This window comes from Brassica napus, chromosome C7, assembly GCF_020379485.1.
Source record: "Brassica napus cultivar Da-Ae chromosome C7, Da-Ae, whole genome shotgun sequence".
Lineage (NCBI taxonomy): Eukaryota > Viridiplantae > Streptophyta > Magnoliopsida > Brassicales > Brassicaceae > Brassica > Brassica napus.
In genome coordinates, this window is record NC_063450.1 from 44943053 (window position 1) to 44964379 (window position 21327).

Here is a 21327-nt window from a genome sequence, read left to right on the forward strand (position 1 = left end):
AAGGCCCAACTGTGAGTCTTTGTGAGATTTAAGAGAAACCCAACCTTAAGTCTTAGTGGGCCGAACCTAACAGCCAGATGGGAGATATAAGAGAGGCCCAACTTTGAGTATTCGTGGGCCGAACTAAACTAAACTAAACTGAACTGAAACTTGGTAACTAAACTAGTTTGGTTCCATCTCACACACTCTATTTTCTCCGTCTGTCGCTGTCTCGCTCGTCCTTGCTCTGTTTCCCAGCTTCTGCAGCAGATCTCTCTTTGTCCTCTCCCTCCTTTAGATCACTGTAAGTACAAACCACACTTCATTTCCTCTTTCGATCTCCTTTCCTTTTTTTTTTTTTTCTATCTTTCTCGATTTGGTCGAAGTTATAAATAAAAACTTATTTACCGAGATTTGATCTGACCAATTCGTTCATTTACTTTTCTTCTCGATTCATTTATTACAAAACATCATTAGCTCAATTATTATTGTTTGTTTCTCGGTTTCTGAATTAATGCTGTTCTTGTAGAAGTGTTCTGATCCCTTAATTCATTGTAGGGTTTTGTGTTTGTGTGAGCTAAGTGTTACATCTAGAACAGTGAAATCTCAAGACTCTATTAGATCGTTGACTTTTCACCTGAGTTCTAATAAATCAGATCATTCTTAATGTTATTTGATCAAAAGTAAATTAAATTTACAAATCTAATTACCAAATCAGAGAAAGGTTTTGTTCTTCTCCCTGAATCAAATCTCAACAATGGCTCTGAGGTTAGAATCAAATGAATACATCATTGTTAAATGTTCAATTCAACTCGTGTTTTTGTACGTGGAACATGAGTTTCAGTGTTTCACAACTTGAGTTGATTTTTTGTAGTAAGTCCTTTTTGGCCTTTTCAGTGGATTTAGTTTATGGAGTTCTTTTTATCATTTAATATTTGGATATAATAAACCTTCAAATTTTTTTTTTTTTTAAACCGTTATAAAGAGCATAAAATTTTGTTTAATAATATACTCTCACTGTATTATATGTATATAGATGGCACAGCAGGAAGCTAGCCCTTCCCCTGGCGCTGAGGTTGTTGGCCGCGCCTTTGTGGAGCAATACTATCACATTCTCCACCAGTCTCCCGGTTTAGTTCACCGGTTTTATCAGGATTCCAGCTTGTTAACCAGACCTGATGCGACCGGTGCTGTGACTACTGTCACAACTATGCTAGTGAGATTTATGCTCTTTACTTTATTTATTAACTCAACTTTTATATGTTGTTAGATTAAACTTGATTTTACTTTTGATATTTTTTTTTTTTTTTTTGTTCAGGCGATCAACGATAAGATCCTGTCATTGAAATACGAAGAGTACACTGCCGAGATAGAAACTGCGGATGCTCAGGAGTCTCATGAGAGAGGCGTCATCGTCCTGGTGACGGGACGTTTAACCGGGAACGATAACGTGAGGAAGAAGTTCAGCCAAACTTTCTTCTTGGCTCCACAGGACAAGGGCTACTTTGTCTTGAACGACGTGTTTCGCTTCCTCGAGGAAAATAAGGTGACAACGCAAGCCATCAATGGAACAACCACCAGAGATGTTCACACTCCTGTGGAACCAGAACGTGTTGTTGTCAGTCGCGAGGCCGAGGTGGAGCCAGAGCCAGTTGCTACTATTGAGGAGGAGGAAGATCTTGACAGTGTGGCGGAGGTGTACGATCCTTCTGATAAAGATGAAGGAGTTGTTGTTGACGCTGAGCCTATCGAACCTCCAGCGCAAATAAGTCACAGTGAGGTTCCATCACTGCCTCAGGGAGATGCTCCTAAGCATTCATATGCTTCAATCGTGAGTCTTATCTGCTTCATTAATCATTTTTGTTTTATAGTAATACGTTACAAGTCTTCTTTGTGTGTTTTTCAACAGCTCAAACTGATGAAAAGCGGTCCAGCACCAACAACACAAGTTGCTCGGAGCAAGCCAAGAGCAGCAGCTCCTGTCGTTACCAAACCGAAGCCAGCTGCTCCTCCTGCTGAGCCTGCAGCAGCAGCACCAGAGAATGTTCCAAACAGTAGCAATGTTGATGTTGAAGGTCGGTTAAAAAAAAACTTTTTCATTTTTCTGCTTGAATATTGAAGAGACCCTTTGGATATTTGATTTGATTTTGTTTGTTTGTTGTCAGATGATGGACATTCGATTTATGTTCGAAACTTAACTTTCGACACTACACCAACACAGCTTGAAGAGGTGTTCAAGAGCTTTGGTGCTATCAAGCATGAAGGGATTCAAGTCAGAAGCAATAAGGTTTGATATATAGTTATACAAATCTCTTCAAAAAAAAAGGGACCAAAACACTCTTTCCTTACACGTTGTTTGTGTGACTCTTCAGCAGCAAGGTTTCTGTTTTGGTTTTGTGGAGTTTGAAACGGCTAGCGGGAAGCAAAGTGCTCTCGAGGTAAATAAAACCATAGCCGTTCTTATAGCCTTGTTGGAGTTAAAAGTCTTGACTCTTTTGGTTGGTAGGCCTCACCGGTTACAATTGGTGATCGTCAAGCTGTTTTAGAGGAGAAGAAAACAAACAGTCGAGGTAACAAAGAAAAAATGAGAGACCTGATGATCCTCAAGAAAAAGATGGTTTTGGTGAAGAGTTTGTGTGTAATATGAAAGTTGGGTTTAATCTTTTGTAGGAGGAGGTAACAATGGAGGTGGAAGGGGTAGGTACTTTGGGGGAAGAGGAGGCTTCAGAAACGAGAGTTTCAAAGGAGGACGTGGTGGAGGAGGAGGAAGAGGAGGCTATGGAAGAGGTGAATATTCCGGTAGACCAAGGAGTTCAAACCCTCGGAACAATGGAGAAGGTTACCAAAGGGTTCCTCAAAACGGAGGGAGTGGAAGAGGAGGACATGGTGGGCCTCGCGGTGGTGCTTCATCTTAACTTTGCATGTAACGGCATCCTCCTCCATAAGAGGATAGTTTTTTTTTATTTTTGTTTTGCACCTTTTCTATTCTTTTTGCTTGCCGTTACTTGAGAGTTGAGTTTGATAGTAGTATTTGTTTTCTTGGTCGGTTTTTCATCCTTTCTTTTAAGTCTTCTTTAGAACCTTTCTTCATAAACATTCAATTTCATAAAAGTCCATTATAAAGTTGTGTTCTTTTTCCTTTTGTTGTGGCAAGTTGTGTTCTTGTTGCAAACATGGTCTTAGCTGTTTAACTTAAGCAAGAACAAAGGAAGTAGAGTAGATAAAATAATGCAAGTTGTGTTCTTGATGCAAACATGTTCTTAGATGTTTAGCTTAAGCAAGAACACAGGGAAGTACGATGCAAGTTGTGTTCTTGTTGCGAACATGTTCTGATTTGTTAATTTCATTAGGTAATTAACCAAATTAAGAACAAAACCAAATGTAGCTTAGCCACAAGGAATAGAGAGACCAGAGCTTTCAAGTTCTTTAAGTTAACATGGCAAATATCTCGGATACAAAAAAGTTCAAAATGTTTATTATTAGAAAACAATACAAAGAGAGAGCAGTTTATCGTTTGAACTTCTTGGAAGATTTCTTGTCCCTGTTACCTCCTTTGTTACCACCTTTGTTACCATCCAAGAACCTCTCACTCTCTTCATCATCTTCTCCTCTTCTCTTCTTCCTACCTCCTGATTCTTTCATATTCTGCAACAGAGATTGCCAAAAGAACACCCATATTCTAAGATTAGAAAGCAAACGAGATTTAACCTTTTAAACAGTATCAATGCAAAGTAAAAAATACCATTGCGGATAACTTTTTGGCTTCTGAGACTCTCTCCAACAATGACAAGACTTCGTCCTCCTCAGCTGGATACTCAGGCAGCTTCTTGCCTGAACGTAGAAACATTGTCAAATCTCTTTTATCCAATGAGAGAAAGAAAATTAAATTGCAACTTGTAGAATTATTTTACTTACCTATGAGTTTTTCAATTTGCAAGTACCATTCGAGTTCATACTGGTTTACAAGTGATATCCCAACACCAGAACGTCCAGCACGAGCTGTTCTTCCAACTCTATGGATGTAATCCTATATGACAAAAACATGGAATGTGAATGTTTGTTACTTCTCAAGATCACTGAGCTATAAGAAACAAGAAAAGAATGAGACTAACCTTTGAATTTGTGGGAATGTCGTAATTAATAACCATATCAACAGATGGGATATCGAGCCCTCTGCTAGCCACATCAGTGCAAACCAAGATGTTACATTCCCCTGCTTTGAACTTATTCAACGCTCCTAATCTCTTTGACTGGTGGATATTTGGAAAAGAATTGAGAAAAATTTAAAGAGAATTGCAACAGTCATGAAACCATTAGAGATTGGAGCAGGTCATTAACCTGAGTCATCTGACCACTGATAGGAATGGCTCTAAAACCAAGGCTCCGAAGCATCAAAGCCATAAAACGAGTACCGTCACAAGTTCGGGTGAATATCATCGATGTTGAGTCAGGCATTTCGGTCAGAATGTACACAAGGTAGCAGTCCTGATTAAAAAAATAATAATTACAAGTTCATTATATATTCAAAGAAGTTAAAAGTCTCCAATGTGTTTGCTGTTATCTATATATATATATATCTATCAGGCTGTTGTAGTGAAAATAAGGTACCTTGTATTTAGCAGGAACAAACCGATACTGCTGTTTTAGAGTATCAACTGTGGAGTATTTGGAGGCAGCCTCAATCTGGAGGCAAACAACAAACATTAAAATAATGTTATACCTAGGGAACTATGATTGCTGCAATAAGAAAAATAATTGAAGTTAATTTAGTGATTCCCATACCTTCACAGGATTCCTTAAGCATGCTCTTTGAAGTTTCCGAACCTACAAGGCCAAAAACAGATTCAGTCACTTTATGAGACTTCCACACCACCAAAAGAGATACGTTTAGATCGATAAATCACACACTGTCAAGCAAGGTCTCTACCTTTTTAGTCATAGTTGCTGAAAAGAGATACGTTTTACGGTCACGAGGGATCTCTTCCAAAATCTGATTAAGAGATTTCTCAAAATCTTCATTCAGCAGTCTATCTGCTTCATCAAGAACCTGATAAAAAAAATGTGAAAGTAGATTTTTAAAACAGATGCGAACAAAGAACAGCCTATATTATACCAAAACGAAAAAGAAAAGCTTAAAAATTTACCAGATATTTCAACGTCTTGAGAGAAAAGCCTTTAGTGTCAGACATGTGATCCCATAGACGACCAGGTGTTGCAACCTATAAAACAAGATTCACTCCCGTTAAGTGACTGCAGACACTCAAACAAATATAGAAAACAATTTCAGAAAATAAACCATACAATAACATGAGGCCGTTTTCCAAGAGCAATAGTTTGCTGCATCCTGTCAATACCTCCAACAAGCTGGAAAAAAAATCAAGAAACATATTCAGTTTGAAACCCCATTTGTAGAACAAAGATTTCAACCATAGTAAGTAAAACCATCAGCTTACCACAGCACATCTAAGACTTATATCAGATCCTAGAGCTTCAAACTGCTCAGCAATCTGGATTGCTAGCTCTCTGGACAGAAGACAAAAAAAAAAGAAGAACAAATTAAATCCAACAAGAATAAGAATAATCTCCCCACACTAGAAGAAACTAAGGAAAGTGAATCAAACCTAGTTGGAGACAAAACACAGGCGAAGAAGGCAGGATCAGGTCTACGTCCTTTCTTAGGCTCAGCATCATTAACAAACTGAAGAAGTGCTTGCAATATCGGCAACGCAAAGGCTCCGGTTTTACCAGAGCCGGTCTGCGCAAGTCCAATTACATCTTTCCCTGAAACGAGACATCATCATTCACATTAGACTCAATGATTGACCCTAATACTCACAAAGTTTCAAACTTTCTAGTCTCTCGCAAAGACCGTAAACAAACCTCAAAATAAATACAAAAACTTTACCTTCAAGAGCATAAGGAAGAGCTTCAGTTTGAATCTTAGTAGGGTTCTTCCATCCCAGCCTCTCGCAAGCTTTCACAAGCTCCTCACGCACACCAAGCTCTTCAAACGTCTTCACCACTTCGTTCTCTTCCTCCATTCTCAATACCCACCACCAAATTCGCGCGTGAATAAGAGTGCTCGCGTGTGTAGGACTTCCGGGGACGAAGTGCAGTACAAAGTTTAGAGCTTTAGACCAATCCAGCAGCGTTAAGCAAATCGGCGCGAGTTCTAGAGAAAAAGCAGAGGCGAATGTGTTGGCGACGAAGGGTTTTGGTTTTAGTAGCCTAACTGGGCCTATCAATAAATATATTTCCAAAGGCCCAATAGATTCATAACACTATATCTCACTTGCTAGTGTGAAGCAGACAGAGATTACCAAGGAATCCAGTTCAATAATGTTACTCAAAAGCTGCAGAGAAGCTTATAGTATATTACAAGCAAAGTTGTGGAACTTTTAGGCAAAATAGAGTCATAACATGTGAAACTTGAAAACTAATGAGAAGCTGATGTGTTCTTCTTGGAGATGTCTTGGAGCAGTAATCTTGACTCAGCAGCAAAATCAACAGGAGCTACCGCTTTAACAGTTATCCTCTGCCTCTTCTCACCGTTATACTCGTTCTGAGTGACACTGATCCTGAAGGCATGAGAGGACCATGTTGCTTCTTTCAGCTTTGTCTGAAATTCATTCACTTCACCTCCCTGTGAAAACAAGTTTTAACATTGAACATGAGATCGAAATGCTCAATGTGGTTCTAAGTTGACTGATACTAGCTTTTATAAAGGTTGTCTCCTTACCTCTGATCTTAGTTTGTTGAGCTCATCAGCTGAACATCCAATAATCTTCTCTGCTTCGTCATTGAATGAGGAAAACCAAGCTTCTCCTGTCGAGTCAGAGACTTTCACTACCATTATGTACCTGACAACACCCAAAGTAAACAGAACTAAGTTGTCTGAAGAGGGTAGACAGTGTGGTACCACAACAAAGTATGAATGTGAGTTTCAAACCTTAATCTGCATTCTTCATCTTTTTTCTGGCAACTTTCGCACCAGTAACCAGAGTCTATTGCTTCAGTTACTTTCTTGTTACAAGTCTTACAACCTTGATACCACATTGTCTGGTCCGGTTTGATGAAGCTTATGTAACCCCTAGTGCTGAAAAACACAGGCTGCAACAGAACAAAATTCATAATAAGTATGTAACTCTTTAGTTAAAGTAATATTGGTACAGGGCAGGTATTTAATGTTTTAGTACCTTGTCCTCGCCTAGAGATGGGTTGCTTGTGATTTGAGAGAGAGGGACTCGATCAGCATACATAGACCAAGATCCATTCTTGGCAGATGGGCTCATCCCTGAGCCAATGGAAGACATGGATGTTTCCTTGCCTTCAAAATCATACCAAGATTTAAGCTTTTTGGCTTCTGGTGATTCAGGATTAATCACTACATTGCTTCTGCTGATGGTGGACAATGAAACACCTGAGATTAGATTGGATGAGATCAGCAAACAAGTCTGGAGACAAGTGTTATTTAAACAAATTGTTCAATCATAGCAAAACCAAGATTACCTTGAAAGTCTCCAACTTTGAGAGACTTGATTGCAATCACAGGAGACTTATCAGCCATGTCTAGCAGTTCTTGACCTATGCTGGTTGCCAAGTTGTTCCACAGTGACACCACAACAGTCTTTTTTGACTCATCAGCCAAAGTTATATCCCTCTTGGGTATCATCTCATTGTCAGTTCTCCTTCTAATACTCATGGTAGGGGAAACACTTTGAACAACTCCAATAATATCTGCAAACAGCATAATATTAAAGTTGTTATCATCCTAAACCAGTGTATATTAAGCTACTAGCAAAATAAATATACAATGAAATAAACGGCTCTTACCAATAAGCTCCTTCTGATTCACATACATACCCAACTCTTCAATGGGTACAAAGTTGAATTTAGTCTCAGGAACGAACATTTCCTCGTCACTAGCTTCTTCCACCTCTGAATTTTCATTCAGTGTCATCTCGTAATCATTCTGAACTGTCTTGAACTGCTTGTTAGCAAGCTTAAGTGATCCCCTTGATATATAATACACCTTTCCCAGCTGGAACCTGTCATAAAACTTCCGTGCAGCATCATTGAACATCGTGGCTTGAATCTGTGTTCCCTGAAATACAACAGAAAACAGCAAAATGAGTAAACACACTTCACATAAAAAGTCAATAACAAGCTTTCTTACTTCTTCATCTGTTAGTTCAACATTGAAGACACATCCTTCTCCCCTAGCGTTTCTGTAGTTTCTCATGACTCCCTTGTTAGTGACTCGGACTTTGATGGTCCAGCTTCCTTGATAAGGATTCAAGGACAAAAGTGGGTGAACTCTTCTGGTCATGGACATTCTCGCAGCTGGTGCAGCACTGCAACAAAAAAAAACATAGTGATTAAGCACACACTCAATATAAATTTTAAAAGAGAACATTGAAAACATTAGAGATTTTGCTTACTTTCCCCTCTGTTCAGTGATTATCTGAGAAGCTGATTTGGCAACAAACTCTTGCTTAGGTTTCAACGTGATCCCAGTGGAAACAACATCACTCATGGGAGAGTGATCTAGCTTCTGCCTCTTGGCCTCACCACCCTCCTCTTCGCTTTTACCCTCCAAGTCAACCTCGGAATCAAGCGCGGAAGCAACAGACTCACATTTTGTCACAAGTAAGTATCTGCAAGGTTTTCAATCACACATAAAAAACCATATCTTAGCATCTGTTATGATTTCAAAGATCAGAGATGTAAAAAAAAAGAATATTTACTTGGTTGATTTGCCTGAGATGTCGTTAACAGTGAAATCAAGGAGACGGATCAGACCCAGATTCTGGATCTTCCCAGAAATGATCTCAGGTGTTAGCGAAGCAGTAAACATTGCTTTGACTCTCGTCTTCCCATCATTAGCACTGAATCTGTAAAACCAAAAATCATAAACATCTAAGCAACCAATCAAATCAAACACTAGACCCAACAGAACAAACCCTATTACTGTTTCAGATCGGTTACCAAAAACCCTAAACTATGGCGTGAAAAAGGAAAGCTCTTTTCAAAAACCCAGATCTCTATAGAATGGAATCATACACAATACGAGGCTTACGTGTATCGATTGCCGATAGGCTTGAGATCAACGACTTGAACGACGATCTCAGATCGATCTGAAGACGACGAATCGAAAGATGGGTTTGACAACACGGCGGAGATAGCATCTGGGGTCACTGAAGTCTGCATTTTTCTCTCTCTCTCGATTGAAAAGTTCTGTTTTCAGAGAGGAAGAGAAGAGCTAAGGGTTTTTGTAAAGGGGGAGAGAGAGTTGAGCGGGAGCTATTAAGTTTTTGATTAATCACCCCCCTGCCCGCGAATTATTCTTTTTTGATTTTCTTTTTCTTAAAACGTCAACCGCTTTTGGCGCCTCTTCGAGTGTTGTAACCTTTGGAATGAAACGGATGGTTTGACACCTGTTTTTATTTTTTTTGGTCAAAATGGTTTAAGACCTGTGTGTAATTTTAATTTCGAATAAATTAAAGGATTTGACTTTAAAAATCTTCCTACGATGAGCTGTAGGGCATATGTATCATCGAGCGGTTCAGATCAATACATGTAACAGTATTTTCCTTCAGCCAGTCAACTTCTAGTATAGTTGACCAAGTAGACTATTAATTAATTTAGCGCGCAATAACTAAATCCCACAAAACATGAGCAATTTTTATTCTACCCTTATTTTCCTAAAACCTACAAAAATGTCCTAATAAGATTTTCTACTTTATTCTACCCTTATATTCCACAGTTTCGATTTAATTGTCATTATTGGAAACAAAAATTTGTTTCAAAATAAGTGTTATTTTAGAGTTTCAATGCAAAATTTATTAATAAAATTTTTTACTTTATTTTTCTATTGATTGAAAAAATGGTTAAGTGTATAAGTAATTGTGTTTTTGTTTTAAAAATATATAAAAATTATATGTTTTTTTAATCTGTGTGTATAAACTTAAAGTACCAATTAAAATGAAACGGAGAGAGTATTCAATTGATCTAACAACCTCGTTATTCGTTAATATGTGGGAAATGAAAACCAATTTATATTCTTCTTATGATAAATACAGTATTTGTAAGAATCATATTTCAAACACACAAGCAATATATCCAAGTGACATCACAATTATATTGGTTAACAAACATAAAACTGGAATCGTAACTAAATTTAATAAAAATAATAATTGATGATAAAAGCTTAGGTGTAGTAATTTGTGTCTGGGCTCGATATTTATTATATCAACATCCAAACTCAAATGTGCTTAATGAAAAATTATTTACAAAGTATAATTAAAAAGAGATTATGAAACCAAAATATTGGAATCAATGGAGGCAAGTGTAACCAAATGAAACAATAGGTGATATTTGTAAATAGCGAGAGCAAAAAGGATTATTTCGTAAGATTCGTACTTGTATTCCTATCCCCAAATTTGTGTCGAGTTTGGGTCATGTGGTGTGGAGGAGAAGTCAATGGCCGAATCGATCTCAATTAGATATGGGGCGGCCAAGCCATAATAAGTCACCAAAGACAAAAAAAATAATATTCATTTTTTCCTCAAACCTTTCTCCATCACTACGAAATTACGAGCTCCCTTTCGCTCCTTCCTTATACTAATTCCATTTTTCAACCTTTTCTTATAATGAAGTTGCTTCCACGAACATCTTTTTCTTTTCGCTACCTCTTCCGCATATTGATCTCGCTTCATTCTCTTCCTCTTTGATCGTTACAGAAAGTGAAATCAAAACCCTTTCTTTTTGAAGATTCTGTTTTTTTTAGATTAAAGGTACGTCTGATCACCAAGTGTATGATAAAATGTTTCTGTGAGATCATGTAAAGGTTCCAACTTTTTTGTGTCCGACTTTCTTCAAAATCTCTCCTTTTTTTTTGCAGAAGCAAGAAAGGTGTTGACTTTGACTGTTTCTTCCCGGGATTGTAGGGGACTCTGTTTCTTCAGAGAGAGAGAGGGATAGAATGGTCTTGTGAGGAGGTTTGGTAAAAAAAATGTTGGATTTGAAGAGGGCTTCACTGATCTATTACCATAAGTATGTCAAAAGGGTTATTAAGACTGTCTAGTTTATGGTTGTTACCATGTTCATGTGGGGATTCCTCTTCCTCTCTGTCTATTTCATTCCGGGTTCCCAGGATTAAACTTACCTAGTGATTACACAACAACAGCCCTTTTAGTTTATTAGAAAAGCTTCTCCTGTTCTACCATCTTTAAGGATTATTGGTTTAAACATTTTCTATTAGTCTACCTTAGTCTTATTCCCCTTTGTGGTTTCACCTGGAAACAACTTTTGAGTTTCCTGTCTTCTTCTCTGTCTTTTTAGAGTTTGCTCCTAGAGTTTGAAGTTGAGTTTTAGGCTCTAGTCTTTGGTTTTGGATATGGCAGGGCTTGAATCCAAGCTTCCCGTTGTTCCTGGAGTGAAAAATCATGTCTTGGAGGCATGTCACCATGTCGTCAAGGCGCTGAGGGCATCTGATAACAACCTCGATCCCAACTTGACAAAGCTTCTAAGTGACCTAGAGTCTCATTTGTCAACACTTGAGATCGTTGATACCAAAGTTGTTGTTGAAGATACAGGATTCTCTGAGATCAAGAAAAAATTCAAAGAGGCTAAGAAGGTTATCCTTGGCTGGGAACAAAACCAGTCGATGATATTGGAAGCTGGTGTCTCTAAAGCTAAAGCTGATCTGTTCTTCCAAGCCCTCCACGATGTTCAAAGAGTTCTTACGAGTTTCAAAGCTTTGCCCATCAGAACCAACAAGAAGGAGAAAGATGTTTACAACCAAGCTGCGGTTGTTCTTGACATCGCGATGTTTAGGCTCGAGAAAGAGCTCTGCGATGTCCTGAATCAGTACAAACAGCATGTACAGCCTCAGTACTTGTCCGTCAGTTCCCGTGGAAAGGATATTGTTTACGATGAGTCCTTTGTCTCCCTAGATGATGTTGTTGTTGAAGCTACTGATGACCAACAGATATTGGGATCCAACAATGTCGTTTTACTCGATCCCCTCGTCATTCCTCACATCAAAGCTATTGCAAAGGCGATGTTCGCTTGCGACTATGGTCAAGCATTCTGCGAAGCTTTCATCACCGTCAGAAGAGACGCTCTCGATGAGTACATGTCCACCACTCTCGAAATGGAGAGATTCAGCTGCGTGGACGTTCTTGGAATGCAGTGGGAGGACTTGAACGGTGAGATGAGAAAATGGACGAAGGTGTTAAAGATCGTGACTCTGGTCTACCTCGCCAGCGAAAAGCAGCTCTGCGACAAGATCTTGGTAGACTTCGAGCCGAGCTCCGCCGCTTGCTTCGTCGAGATCTCGAAAGATACAGTACTATCTCTCCTCGCCTTTGGCGAAGCTGTGTCCCTCAGATCATGCCAGCCTGAGATGCTGGAGCGCTTCCTCGGCATGTACGAGGTTTCGGCAGAGCTTCTCTTGGACGTTGATAACCTCTTCGGTGATGAAACGGGGTCGTTTCTAAGAATGGCTTTCCACGAGCTGGCGAAGACGCTAGCTGATCGTACGGTTGCGACGTTCTCGACGTTCAAAAACGCAATAGCCTCTGATGAATCCACACGCGCCTTCTCTGGCGGCGGAATACATCACCTGACCAGGTATGTAATGAACTACTTGAAGCTTCTACCTGAGTACAAAGATGCACTAAACACACTCCTCGGGAACATGCAAGTCGACGACTCGATCCCGGAGAAGACAGGACAAGACATCCTCCCTTCCACGTTCTCTCCCATGGCGAGACACCTCAGATCAATCGTCACAGCTCTAGAATCCACCCTCGAACGCAAAGCTCAGCTCTACGCAGAGGAGCCGCTTAAGTACATCTTCTTGATGAACAACTGTCATTACATGGTCCAGAAGGTGAAAACATCAGAGCTGAGACACTTCTTCGGAGACGAGTGGATCAGGAAACACATCGCGAGCTACCAACACAACGTCACGGACTACGAGAGAGCCACGTGGAGCTCTGTCCTCTCTCTGCTTAAAGACAACAGCAAAGACTCTGTTTCCACCTCGAGAGACAGATGCAGGCTCTTCTGTCTCGCGTTCGATGATGTTTACAAGAACCAGACTCGCTGGTCGGTCCCTGATCCTGAGCTGAGGGATGATCTTCACATCTCGACCTCTGTCAAAGTTGTTCAGTCCTACAGAGGGTTTCTCGGAAGAAATGCAGCTGGTATAGGTGGGAAACACGTGAGATACACTTGTGAAGACATTGAGAGTTTGCTTCTTGATCTCTTTGAGTGTTTGCCTTCTCCAAGATCATTGCGCAGCTCTCGTAGGAGATGATGAATTGATGATGATGACTCGAGCCTTTTATTGTGACTCGATCTTTTGTAATTTATTTATTTTTCCGTATTCAGTGATTTTGTGTAACATGATGTGTAATATATATATACTCTGTCTCTAATTTGATTTGCAATAATTGAAAAGTAATCGTTTTTAATTCGTTATAGCTACTAGGCTGTCACGCAAAGTAAATGACGGCAGAGCGATACACGTGTTTTATACATACAACTCCAGATCTCTTTGTTTTCGACGGTCACGATTTGTTAAAATTTGCAACTTGGCTACATAAACCCTTCATCGAGCACAAGTAGGGTTTGAAGGCAGAAGCGAAGCATCACAGAGGAAGCAAAGCGTGTCGAGAGAGAGAGGTATTGCTCGTCACGCTCATTTCTTTCTCATAAACCCTAAAAGTTTTCAACTTTGAATCTCTTTAGCTATTTTAAAGGCTCTCTCGTATCGGATTTGATTTGAGTGATCTATCATTTCCCTGCTTTTCATTTTTGTGGGTTTTGATTCTGATGTTTTGCTACTGGTTTTGTTTCTTTTCCGACATGACAGCTTGTGCTTTGTGTTTCGTTTTTTTTTTGTCAATTCACTGCTTTGATTCGTCAAAGTCAGGGAAAGGACTAATTACGTTTTCTGTATATGTTAGAGAATATCTAAAGGCGATGGCTTTTCTGAGTAAGTTGGGAAACATATTGAAGCAGACCAATGCTAAGGGCTCTTTATCAACAAGCCCTTCGCTTTTCCAGGCGATAAGGTGCATGTCGTCTTCTAAGCTCTTTATTGGAGGTGAGGAGTCTAGCTCTAGAATGTCTGTTGCAGAGAACAAGTGTTTAGTTTTCTGATGTGTTCTTGCTAACTGTACGAGTTTTTGTTGTTGCGATGGTAAGGTATGGAATATGGGATGAACGAGGATAGCTTAAGAGAGGCTTTCAGCAAATACGGTGAAGTCGTCGAAAGTAAATACACTGATCTATTTCTTGTTCTTGTTTATGTGATTGCAGTAGTTTGTATAAGTTGCCTTTTGCTAACTTAGTCTTTGTGATTTAATACCAGCTAGAGTTATTTTGGATCGTGAGACTGGTAGGTCGAGGGGGTTTGGATTTGTCACATTCACCTCCACAGAGGCTGCCTCTAGTGCTATCCAGGCTTTGGACGGCCAGGTAACTTTTCTTGCTGATCTTTGACTCTTTTAAAGAAGAATAACGTCTGTGAGCTTCCAGGTGTCTCGTTGTGTTTAACTTTCATTAATTATCTTTGTAGTATTCTCCTCTGAGAAAATTGTTGGTTTCAACTCTGAATCATTTCCCTCTCTGATCCAATGCCTTGATCCTCATCAGGATCTCCATGGCAGGATTGTAAAAGTGAATTATGCACATGATAGAACAAGTGGCGGTGGCTATGGAGGAGGCGGTGGTGGCTATGGGGGTGGGGGCTATGGCGGTGGTGGCTATGGAGGTGGAGGTTATGGCGGTGGTGGCGGCTATGGAGGAGGTTCTGGTGGCTATGGAAGTGGTGCAAGTGGTGGTGGATATGGTAGCGGGACTGGTGGCTATGGTGGTGGATATGGTGCAAGCGGTGGCTATGGATCTAGCGGCAGCGGTTATGGTGAGGGTTCGACTGCAAGTGCAGGTGCTGTTGGTGGTTATGGTGAAGGTTCGGCTGCAAGTGCAGGCGCTGTTGGTGGCTATAATGGAAGTAATGGTTATGGTGAAGGTTCAACCGCAAGTGCAGGTGATGTTGGTGGCTACAATGGAAGTAGTGGTTATGCTACTGGCAATACTTACGGTAGCAACAATGGTGGATTCGCTGGAGAGAACCAGTTTGGAGGAAACCCTGTTGGCAACAGCTCTCAGTTTGGTGTTGGCGGTGAGGCTCAGTTTGGAAGCAGCATGGAGAAACCTGAGATGATGAATGGACCAGTGGGAGATTTCGAAGATGACACTGATGTTGCCAAAAGAGCTTGAAGCAACAAATGTTGTCAAGACTTGTCTTTTCATATTTTATCCGATGATAGAGATTCTATAGCTTTTCATGAATGAAAAACTTTATCTAGAAACAATCTGGTTTTTGCTATCTTGAAAATAAATTTGTTGCTTGAGATTGGCATACATTGAACTTAAACACAAAATGTGAGCTTTGTTTTGAGGCTTTCAACTTTGCTTATGTTCTGATATGAGAAAATTTCATCTGTCTTTGCATATCTACTCCATCAACCAGACTTGAAAATTACATATATCAGACTGAATCTAAATGTGGTCTAATTTTAAAACTTTTGTTCTGATTCTTCCATGAGAAACAGCATCTTCTGAGCATTCAACACAACAGGAGAACCTTGTTTTGTTTTCTCAACAATCTGCTTTATCAGTTGCTTCTCCATTTCACTCTCAAAGTCACTAATCTCTTCATCTTGTTCTTCCAAACCAATAAAATCTAGCAGCTCCTGCTCCTGAGCCTTGGAATCGTCCTCCTGATGATGGCTCCAAGGTGAGGTCGACGAGAAATCTTCATGGTGAATAAGCTCGCTCTCTTGCATCTCCTCCAGTGGTGACTCATCATCATCTTCAGAGTCATCGTTTATGTTCATCAACTCATCGTAAGACTCGTTGAATGCATCAAGTGCTTCACCTGTTAAGTTCATAACCAAAGGTTGCATCTCAGCAAGATTATTATTAGTCTTGGTGTGCTCTATAGCAATCGAGTCACTCTTATATGTCATCACTTCACGGGCTTCCCATACTCTTGACCATGAACTCTTCTTGCTTTCTGATTCCATGACCAGCTGTTCCACCTTCCTTTGGCTCTCTTGGAGTGCAGTCTCGAGCTCTGTAATCCGCTTCTCAAGACGTGAGTTGATAACTTTATGCAACCGTAAGCTCAACTCGCGAGGTGAGACAGCATAGTTTCCTGACTCTGGTGTGGAGTTACCACTTGGATCTTGGTTGGACTCACGCTTCCCTCTAACCCGGTCAGCTATCAGTTCGCCTTGTGCAAATTCTACCTCCAAATCCTGCTCCATCTGACAAAAAAAAACAAATTGAAACAGACGTGAGTTTGAGTCTAGGTGTTCAGACAAGGCAAGGCAAAGGAAAGAGCATAGTTTAAAGTGTAGACAACAGACCTCAACCATGTTGATTTCTAGCCTTTCAAGTTCAGCTTCAAGCTCTGCTTCAATATTACTTATAGACTCTGAATTCTCAGCTGCCTTTTCAGTATCTACCTCCTTCACAATCAACGAGTCTTTCATCTCGAGCTCACCTTCTACATCATGAACCACATTCTCTGTCTTCTTCAGCTCTTGTTTGACTTTGCTCACTTCGGCTTGCCTTGCCATGAACGATGCCATTAGACCAATCGAGACCCCTACTTGTAGCAGCACCGTTGCATCACTTAGTCCTGAGAAAAGAAAGAAACTTGAAATGTCATGTATAGTCTTTTCCTTGAAGTATCAACAATCTAAAGATTGTAAGAACTTCTTACCATGCTTTCTACTCTTGCTGCTCTTCTCATTTCTATGTGCAGCCTCATCTTCATTGAGAGTCATTTGTTGTTGTTGGCTCAGCCACAAAGAATCTGCAGTTCCCTTGCTAATAACTCGATCCCCATCAGTCACAAGCAATGGCCTCGAAACTGAACCTCGTGGAGATGGGAATGGGCTAGTCAAGTAATCCTCCATCGTCATCTGTTCTCCATGGAACCGAGACATTAAGCAGCTTTCCATACAACTCAAAGGTTTAGTTAACCGTCTGTACCGCTGGTTCCTTTTAACGAACCTTCTCTGCCTAAAAGAAGAACTCAGCTCCGTCTCACCTCCAAGAACACCACAGGCTTTCCAATATCCATGCCCAGTCTCCAGGAACTCAGGCAGTAAACCAAACAAAGAAGAATCTGAATGAACAACATCTTCATAGTTTCCTGAACCTTCCCCGCTCGTTGATGGTACTTCTTCATCCCCAAACTTGTTTTCATTCGGTTTCTTGGCCAATCTGCCAAGCAGGGATCTACAAGGAGATTCTTGCTTCTTCACAGTCTCTTCGGAAGAAGAAGACTCGAGAAAGTTACCTTTACCTTTGGTAACATTCTGCAGCTGCTTAGCTATATAACCTGTAGCAGCTGTAGCTGCGATTAACCACAAATCCATTTTCTTCCTCTCTCAAAGAATCTCTCTTTCTTCATTCCAATTCACAGCGCAATAAACATCTTCCATAAGCACACCAATCCAATGAACTAAATCGAAAGCTCGGGCCTTTGTAAAAAAAAACTCAAGAACTAATGCAAATACTTTAGAAACCCACTTTGATTTCTCCGTCAAAGATAAGCTGACTAAGGGGAGGAGCTTTGTTAGAACAAGTAAAGGAGAGACCTTTGCTCTTGTAGCTAAACCAATGGAGGAGCTGAAGAAAGGATAAGAGAATCGGAGAAGGTGGAGGATCTTTGTCGGAAGTTAGTTCAATGGAATCTGCCAAACACAAAGACAAACGTACAAAGCTCTGTCTTTTATTTATTATCTTCTTCCCACAAAAATAAAATACGTTACGGCAACTATAATAAGGTCATTATCAGACCAAAATAAAATGATTAAATGGTACTAATCTCTACAATAAATTAAGTTTATATTCTGAAAATAGTTTTAGATAACCGGTGGGCTACAAACCCCCATAAAATAACTAGACAGGATACAACTTCTCGGTTGAGCCTAAACCGAAGATAACCAAAATACATACACTACATAGTTTGCGCCTAAGCAAACTCAAAAGCAACACTGAAGAGAAGGCACAATGTTTCTTAAACTGTGGTTTTAAATAGTACACGAATAACTCAGATGATCTAGAGAGGTTTAGATGCAGCATTGTCTATGTAAGCCTTAGCTTCTTCTTCAGATAATCTTCCTCCTTCAACAAGTCCCCTCACCATAGTGTTGACATATGCTTCTGAAGGAGGTCTTAAAGGGATCTCGCCGGATTTGAACTTCTCAACAGCAGATAGTGTGCAACTGCAAGTTGGAAGGGAGCATTAGAGCTTAGATGTTAACTATGTTTTGAGCAAAAACAAATGTATATACTTACGTCATTGTAAGTATAGGGATGTCGCATTCTTTCCCCAAGCAGACAATGTTTCCATACCAACCACCCTGTAATCATTATCCATAGACGAATGTAAGTGTGATTAAATTACATATCAATCAAACATTTGTTGTCTGACTAACCGAAGCAAGTGGAATGGATCCTTTCTTCTCTACTAACTGCAGAGTATCTAGACCAAAGAGCGGAGAATCAGAATCTACTTTCAATCCATTTTCCTGAAACAGAACATCGTTGAACTGCTCAAGCCTGTTCTTCAAGTAAAAACGGTGTTAGCAGAAAAGACCACGAGAGATGGTCCTAAGTGAAGACAGAAACTTAGATAAGAAAGGGTACACTTAACGTGATTCTGTACAAACACATGTGAGTTTGATCATTGAGATTAGTAAGTGGGTTGATGAAAGCAACTCCTCCTACACCCCAAGTAACTGATGATTCACGTCCAAAGAACAGCCTGTGTGGAAATGATTCCCACATTATTTGCTTTGGTGGAGTTTTATCCATTGAACCAACGCAGACCTTTTTCATTCCCTCTACCTGAAAATAAAACATAGATAATGTCAATTTAAGACCGAAGGTCAGAGTAGACCCACACAAAACAACATATTACTTACTTGTCCCCCTAGAATATAGCAAAGGAACCTTGGTTTCCACATGTTGGATCCAAAAGAGGCATACCAGACATCAACTTTTGAGAGATCTCTTCTCCAAGATGTAGAAACTGTATCTACGTGGTGGTTTTCAATGTTGAGTCTCGACATTTGATCTAGGATATCATCAGCGTAGTCTTCAGTTTCAGAGTCGGAGCTTGAGAAAACGATGATCTAGAATGGAACAAACAAAATCAATTGATAAGAGATTCGGAGACTGGCTAGAAGAAAAGAAGATCAAGTATAAGAAGTTAGCAAAGAAAGGTGCATAACTGGAGTGGAAGTTTTCTGGTCAATAAGGTTCGATGATAATACATCTGCAAGTGAAGGCCAATATGCAGACAGCTTCTTTCGTACCTAAACCCCACAAGAAACAGATGACCTTTGTCACCTAGGAACATAGGGGCACTATACAATACTTATGAGACACAGAGCCATACCGCTTGTATGACACGCCATGTAGACTCGAATGGGTAAGCTTCAGAAGAACCTTGAATTGGTTTGTCTTCAAGCAAGACTTGGACACATGCAAGTGAAGACTTTGCAATTGAGTCAAGATTGTATCCTCCCTCTAACGCCAACACAATCTTTCCTTGTGCAAACTCCATCAGCTGCAAGCACATTGTTTAAACGTATGAAGATAAACAACCAACAAAACCAAACAGTGTTATGTTTAATACAAACGATAGGTCAAGTTCACATCAAGACCAACCTTCTTCAACATAACTGAATATCCATATGGTGTTACACGACAGCCCCCAAGTGGATCACCAATAGCTATTACAAAGAAATTGAGAAGGTTATACACTTCTTAACCTGACACATCCTTATAAAAATGCTTAAACCATATATACTATACCTGCATCAAATCCAGCTGATAACAAAATAATATCAGGATTAAACTCCTTCGCCACAGGAATCAAGATATGGTCCCATGCGGCAAGATAATCTGCATCTCCACATCTTCCTTGTTCCCATGGAACGTTTATGTTAAACCCTTCACCTGGACCTTCCCCAACCATGTTGTGGTCTCCATCATCACCCGCTGGATAGAAGCCTCCGTGTTCGTGCCTAGCCCACAAATGAATTATCAGTAACTTCCCAAGTACTTTTGAAACAAGAGTAAGCATCACAAAAACATACCTGTGGACAGAGAAAAATAGTACTCGAGGATCTTTCCAGAACATCTTCTGCGTACCATTTCCATGATGGACATCCCAATCAACAATCAGAATCTTCTTGACACCTAGTTCAGGCTGCATTCAAGAAAAGCAAAAGAGCTTGGGAACAAACACACCAACGAGAATAATAATAGCATTATCATAGTCAATACAAGTCCTTACTCTTTCATCAAGTAAATAGCTAGCAGCGACTGCTACGTTGTTGAACAAACAGAAACCCATGGCTTCATCTGGCTCAGCATGGTGCCCTGGGGGCCTGACAATAGCATACCCACAATCCAACTCTCCTTCTGCAACTTTCTCCGCCAACTGTTAAGTTACACTATCATCATCAAATCCAATCATTCTAACAGTTTCTTCTCTAATGTGAATTATGCAAATAGCATTATTACCTCTACAACAGATCCAGCTGCAAGAAACGCGGCTTCAGATGAACTTCCATTCAGATATATTGAATTCCACTGCGAAGCAATCCTGTTTCTCCGGTAATCTTTCTTCTTTGTGCTTAAACTCTTAACTACACTAACATGGTCCTTTGTGTGAACCAATTGGAGATGCTTGTCTTCAGCTTTGCTACCACCAAAAACCACACATCTGCAAAAAGGTAGACACTTTACTAAGAGTTTCAAGTAAACGAACATTTACTTCATCAGCATACAAACAATTCGATTCTTAATGTCATACCAAACATGGAAACAGTTAAAAAGAATCAGAATTTGAGTAAAATTCTAGGGCTTTATCACCAAAACACACACAACAAACAAAAAGAGCGGAAAGTTTGAACCTTTGAGAGACTCCGGCGAGCTGGAGCTTCTCCCAGATAACTCTGATGCGATCAGGACACTCAGGGTGATCCTCTCCGTTAGGTGTGTCGTGTTTGCACATCGTCTCGTCATAGACAAGACCCACCTTTCGATGACTCTTCCCGTCACAGTCTCCGTAGTTGTTATTAGAAGATTCACCGGCCATTGCCATCTCCGGGAAGATGTGAAAGTCTCCGAAGGTGAAGGGTCAACGTGAACTCCCAAGTCTAAAACGGAGCTTCAAAGTACTTTACTTTTCAATTTTATTATTATTTTTTTTTTTCTTTTAACCCTACTTCTCAC

The 21327-nt window shown here is 40.1% G+C and overlaps 7 protein-coding genes across 10 annotated transcripts; 3 read left to right on the forward strand and 4 right to left on the reverse strand.

Annotated features, from left to right (window-relative positions):
- Nucleotides 1-159: 159 nt before the first annotated feature.
- Nucleotides 160-3119, forward strand: LOC106410936 (nuclear transport factor 2). 3 transcript variants are annotated; one of them, XM_013851570.3, is made up of 8 exons: nt 160-283; nt 1016-1195; nt 1298-1810; nt 1889-2054; nt 2145-2266; nt 2352-2417; nt 2486-2549; nt 2650-3119. In XM_013851570.3, the coding sequence occupies exons 2-8, from the start codon at nt 1016-1018 to the stop codon at nt 2892-2894; spliced, it is 1356 nt and encodes a 451-aa protein (XP_013707024.1). In that variant the 5' UTR covers nt 160-283; the 3' UTR covers nt 2895-3119. The 3 variants fall into 3 exon arrangements, with proteins under 3 accessions (XP_013707024.1, XP_013707025.1, XP_048617977.1); XM_013851571.3 differs by having other exon boundaries at nt 2355-2417; XM_048762020.1 differs by lacking the exon at nt 160-283 and adding an exon at nt 347-747.
- A 260-nt stretch (nt 3120-3379) lies between these two features.
- Nucleotides 3380-6185, reverse strand: LOC106410935 (DEAD-box ATP-dependent RNA helicase 10). The gene is made up of 13 exons (XM_013851569.3): nt 5885-6185; nt 5601-5760; nt 5433-5502; nt 5281-5343; nt 5124-5198; nt 4907-5026; nt 4762-4803; nt 4588-4662; nt 4318-4464; nt 4092-4229; nt 3895-4006; nt 3722-3810; nt 3380-3624 (listed from the first exon to the last, which is right to left on the reverse strand). The coding sequence occupies exons 1-13, from the start codon at nt 6018-6020 to the stop codon at nt 3487-3489; spliced, it is 1365 nt and encodes a 454-aa protein (XP_013707023.2). The 5' UTR covers nt 6021-6185; the 3' UTR covers nt 3380-3486.
- Nucleotides 6186-6228: 43 nt separating this feature from the next.
- Nucleotides 6229-9515, reverse strand: LOC106409231 (replication protein A 70 kDa DNA-binding subunit D-like). The gene is made up of 10 exons (XM_013849892.3): nt 9059-9515; nt 8727-8873; nt 8421-8636; nt 8156-8333; nt 7813-8083; nt 7489-7716; nt 7176-7399; nt 6929-7089; nt 6719-6839; nt 6229-6622 (listed from the first exon to the last, which is right to left on the reverse strand). Exons 1-10 carry the CDS (start codon nt 9187-9189, stop codon nt 6416-6418), a joined length of 1884 nt encoding a protein of 627 aa, XP_013705346.2. The 5' UTR covers nt 9190-9515; the 3' UTR covers nt 6229-6415.
- Nucleotides 9516-10474: 959 nt separating this feature from the next.
- Nucleotides 10475-13463, forward strand: LOC106410754 (exocyst complex component EXO70E2). 2 transcript variants are annotated; one of them, XM_048762016.1, is made up of 3 exons: nt 10476-10775; nt 10883-11034; nt 11385-13463. In XM_048762016.1, the coding sequence occupies exon 3, from the start codon at nt 11648-11650 to the stop codon at nt 13304-13306; it is 1659 nt and encodes a 552-aa protein (XP_048617973.1). In that variant the 5' UTR covers nt 10476-10775; nt 10883-11034; nt 11385-11647; the 3' UTR covers nt 13307-13463. The 2 variants fall into 2 exon arrangements, with proteins under 2 accessions (XP_013706803.2, XP_048617973.1); XM_013851349.3 differs by having other exon boundaries at nt 10475-10775; nt 10883-13463.
- Nucleotides 13464-13560: 97 nt separating this feature from the next.
- On the forward strand, nt 13561-15504 carry LOC106410386 (glycine-rich RNA-binding protein 3, mitochondrial-like). The gene is made up of 5 exons (XM_048762021.1): nt 13561-13674; nt 13961-14098; nt 14200-14268; nt 14366-14472; nt 14650-15504. The coding sequence occupies exons 2-5, from the start codon at nt 13975-13977 to the stop codon at nt 15274-15276; spliced, it is 927 nt and encodes a 308-aa protein (XP_048617978.1). The 5' UTR covers nt 13561-13674; nt 13961-13974; the 3' UTR covers nt 15277-15504.
- On the reverse strand, nt 15458-17837 carry LOC106410385. Its single transcript, XM_013850879.3, has 3 exons — nt 16790-17837; nt 16431-16705; nt 15458-16328 (listed from the first exon to the last, which is right to left on the reverse strand). The coding sequence occupies exons 1-3, from the start codon at nt 17448-17450 to the stop codon at nt 15576-15578; spliced, it is 1689 nt and encodes a 562-aa protein (XP_013706333.2). The 5' UTR covers nt 17451-17837; the 3' UTR covers nt 15458-15575.
- A 15-nt stretch (nt 17838-17852) lies between these two features.
- Nucleotides 17853-21296, reverse strand: LOC106410384 (histone deacetylase 5). Its single transcript, XM_013850878.3, has 13 exons — nt 21006-21296; nt 20614-20815; nt 20384-20530; nt 20184-20296; nt 19900-20111; nt 19753-19817; nt 19481-19651; nt 19314-19397; nt 19005-19214; nt 18734-18927; nt 18516-18639; nt 18376-18440; nt 17853-18302 (listed from the first exon to the last, which is right to left on the reverse strand). Exons 1-13 carry the CDS (start codon nt 21194-21196, stop codon nt 18137-18139), a joined length of 1944 nt encoding a protein of 647 aa, XP_013706332.1. The 5' UTR covers nt 21197-21296; the 3' UTR covers nt 17853-18136.
- Between the last annotated feature and the right edge of the window lie 31 nt (nt 21297-21327).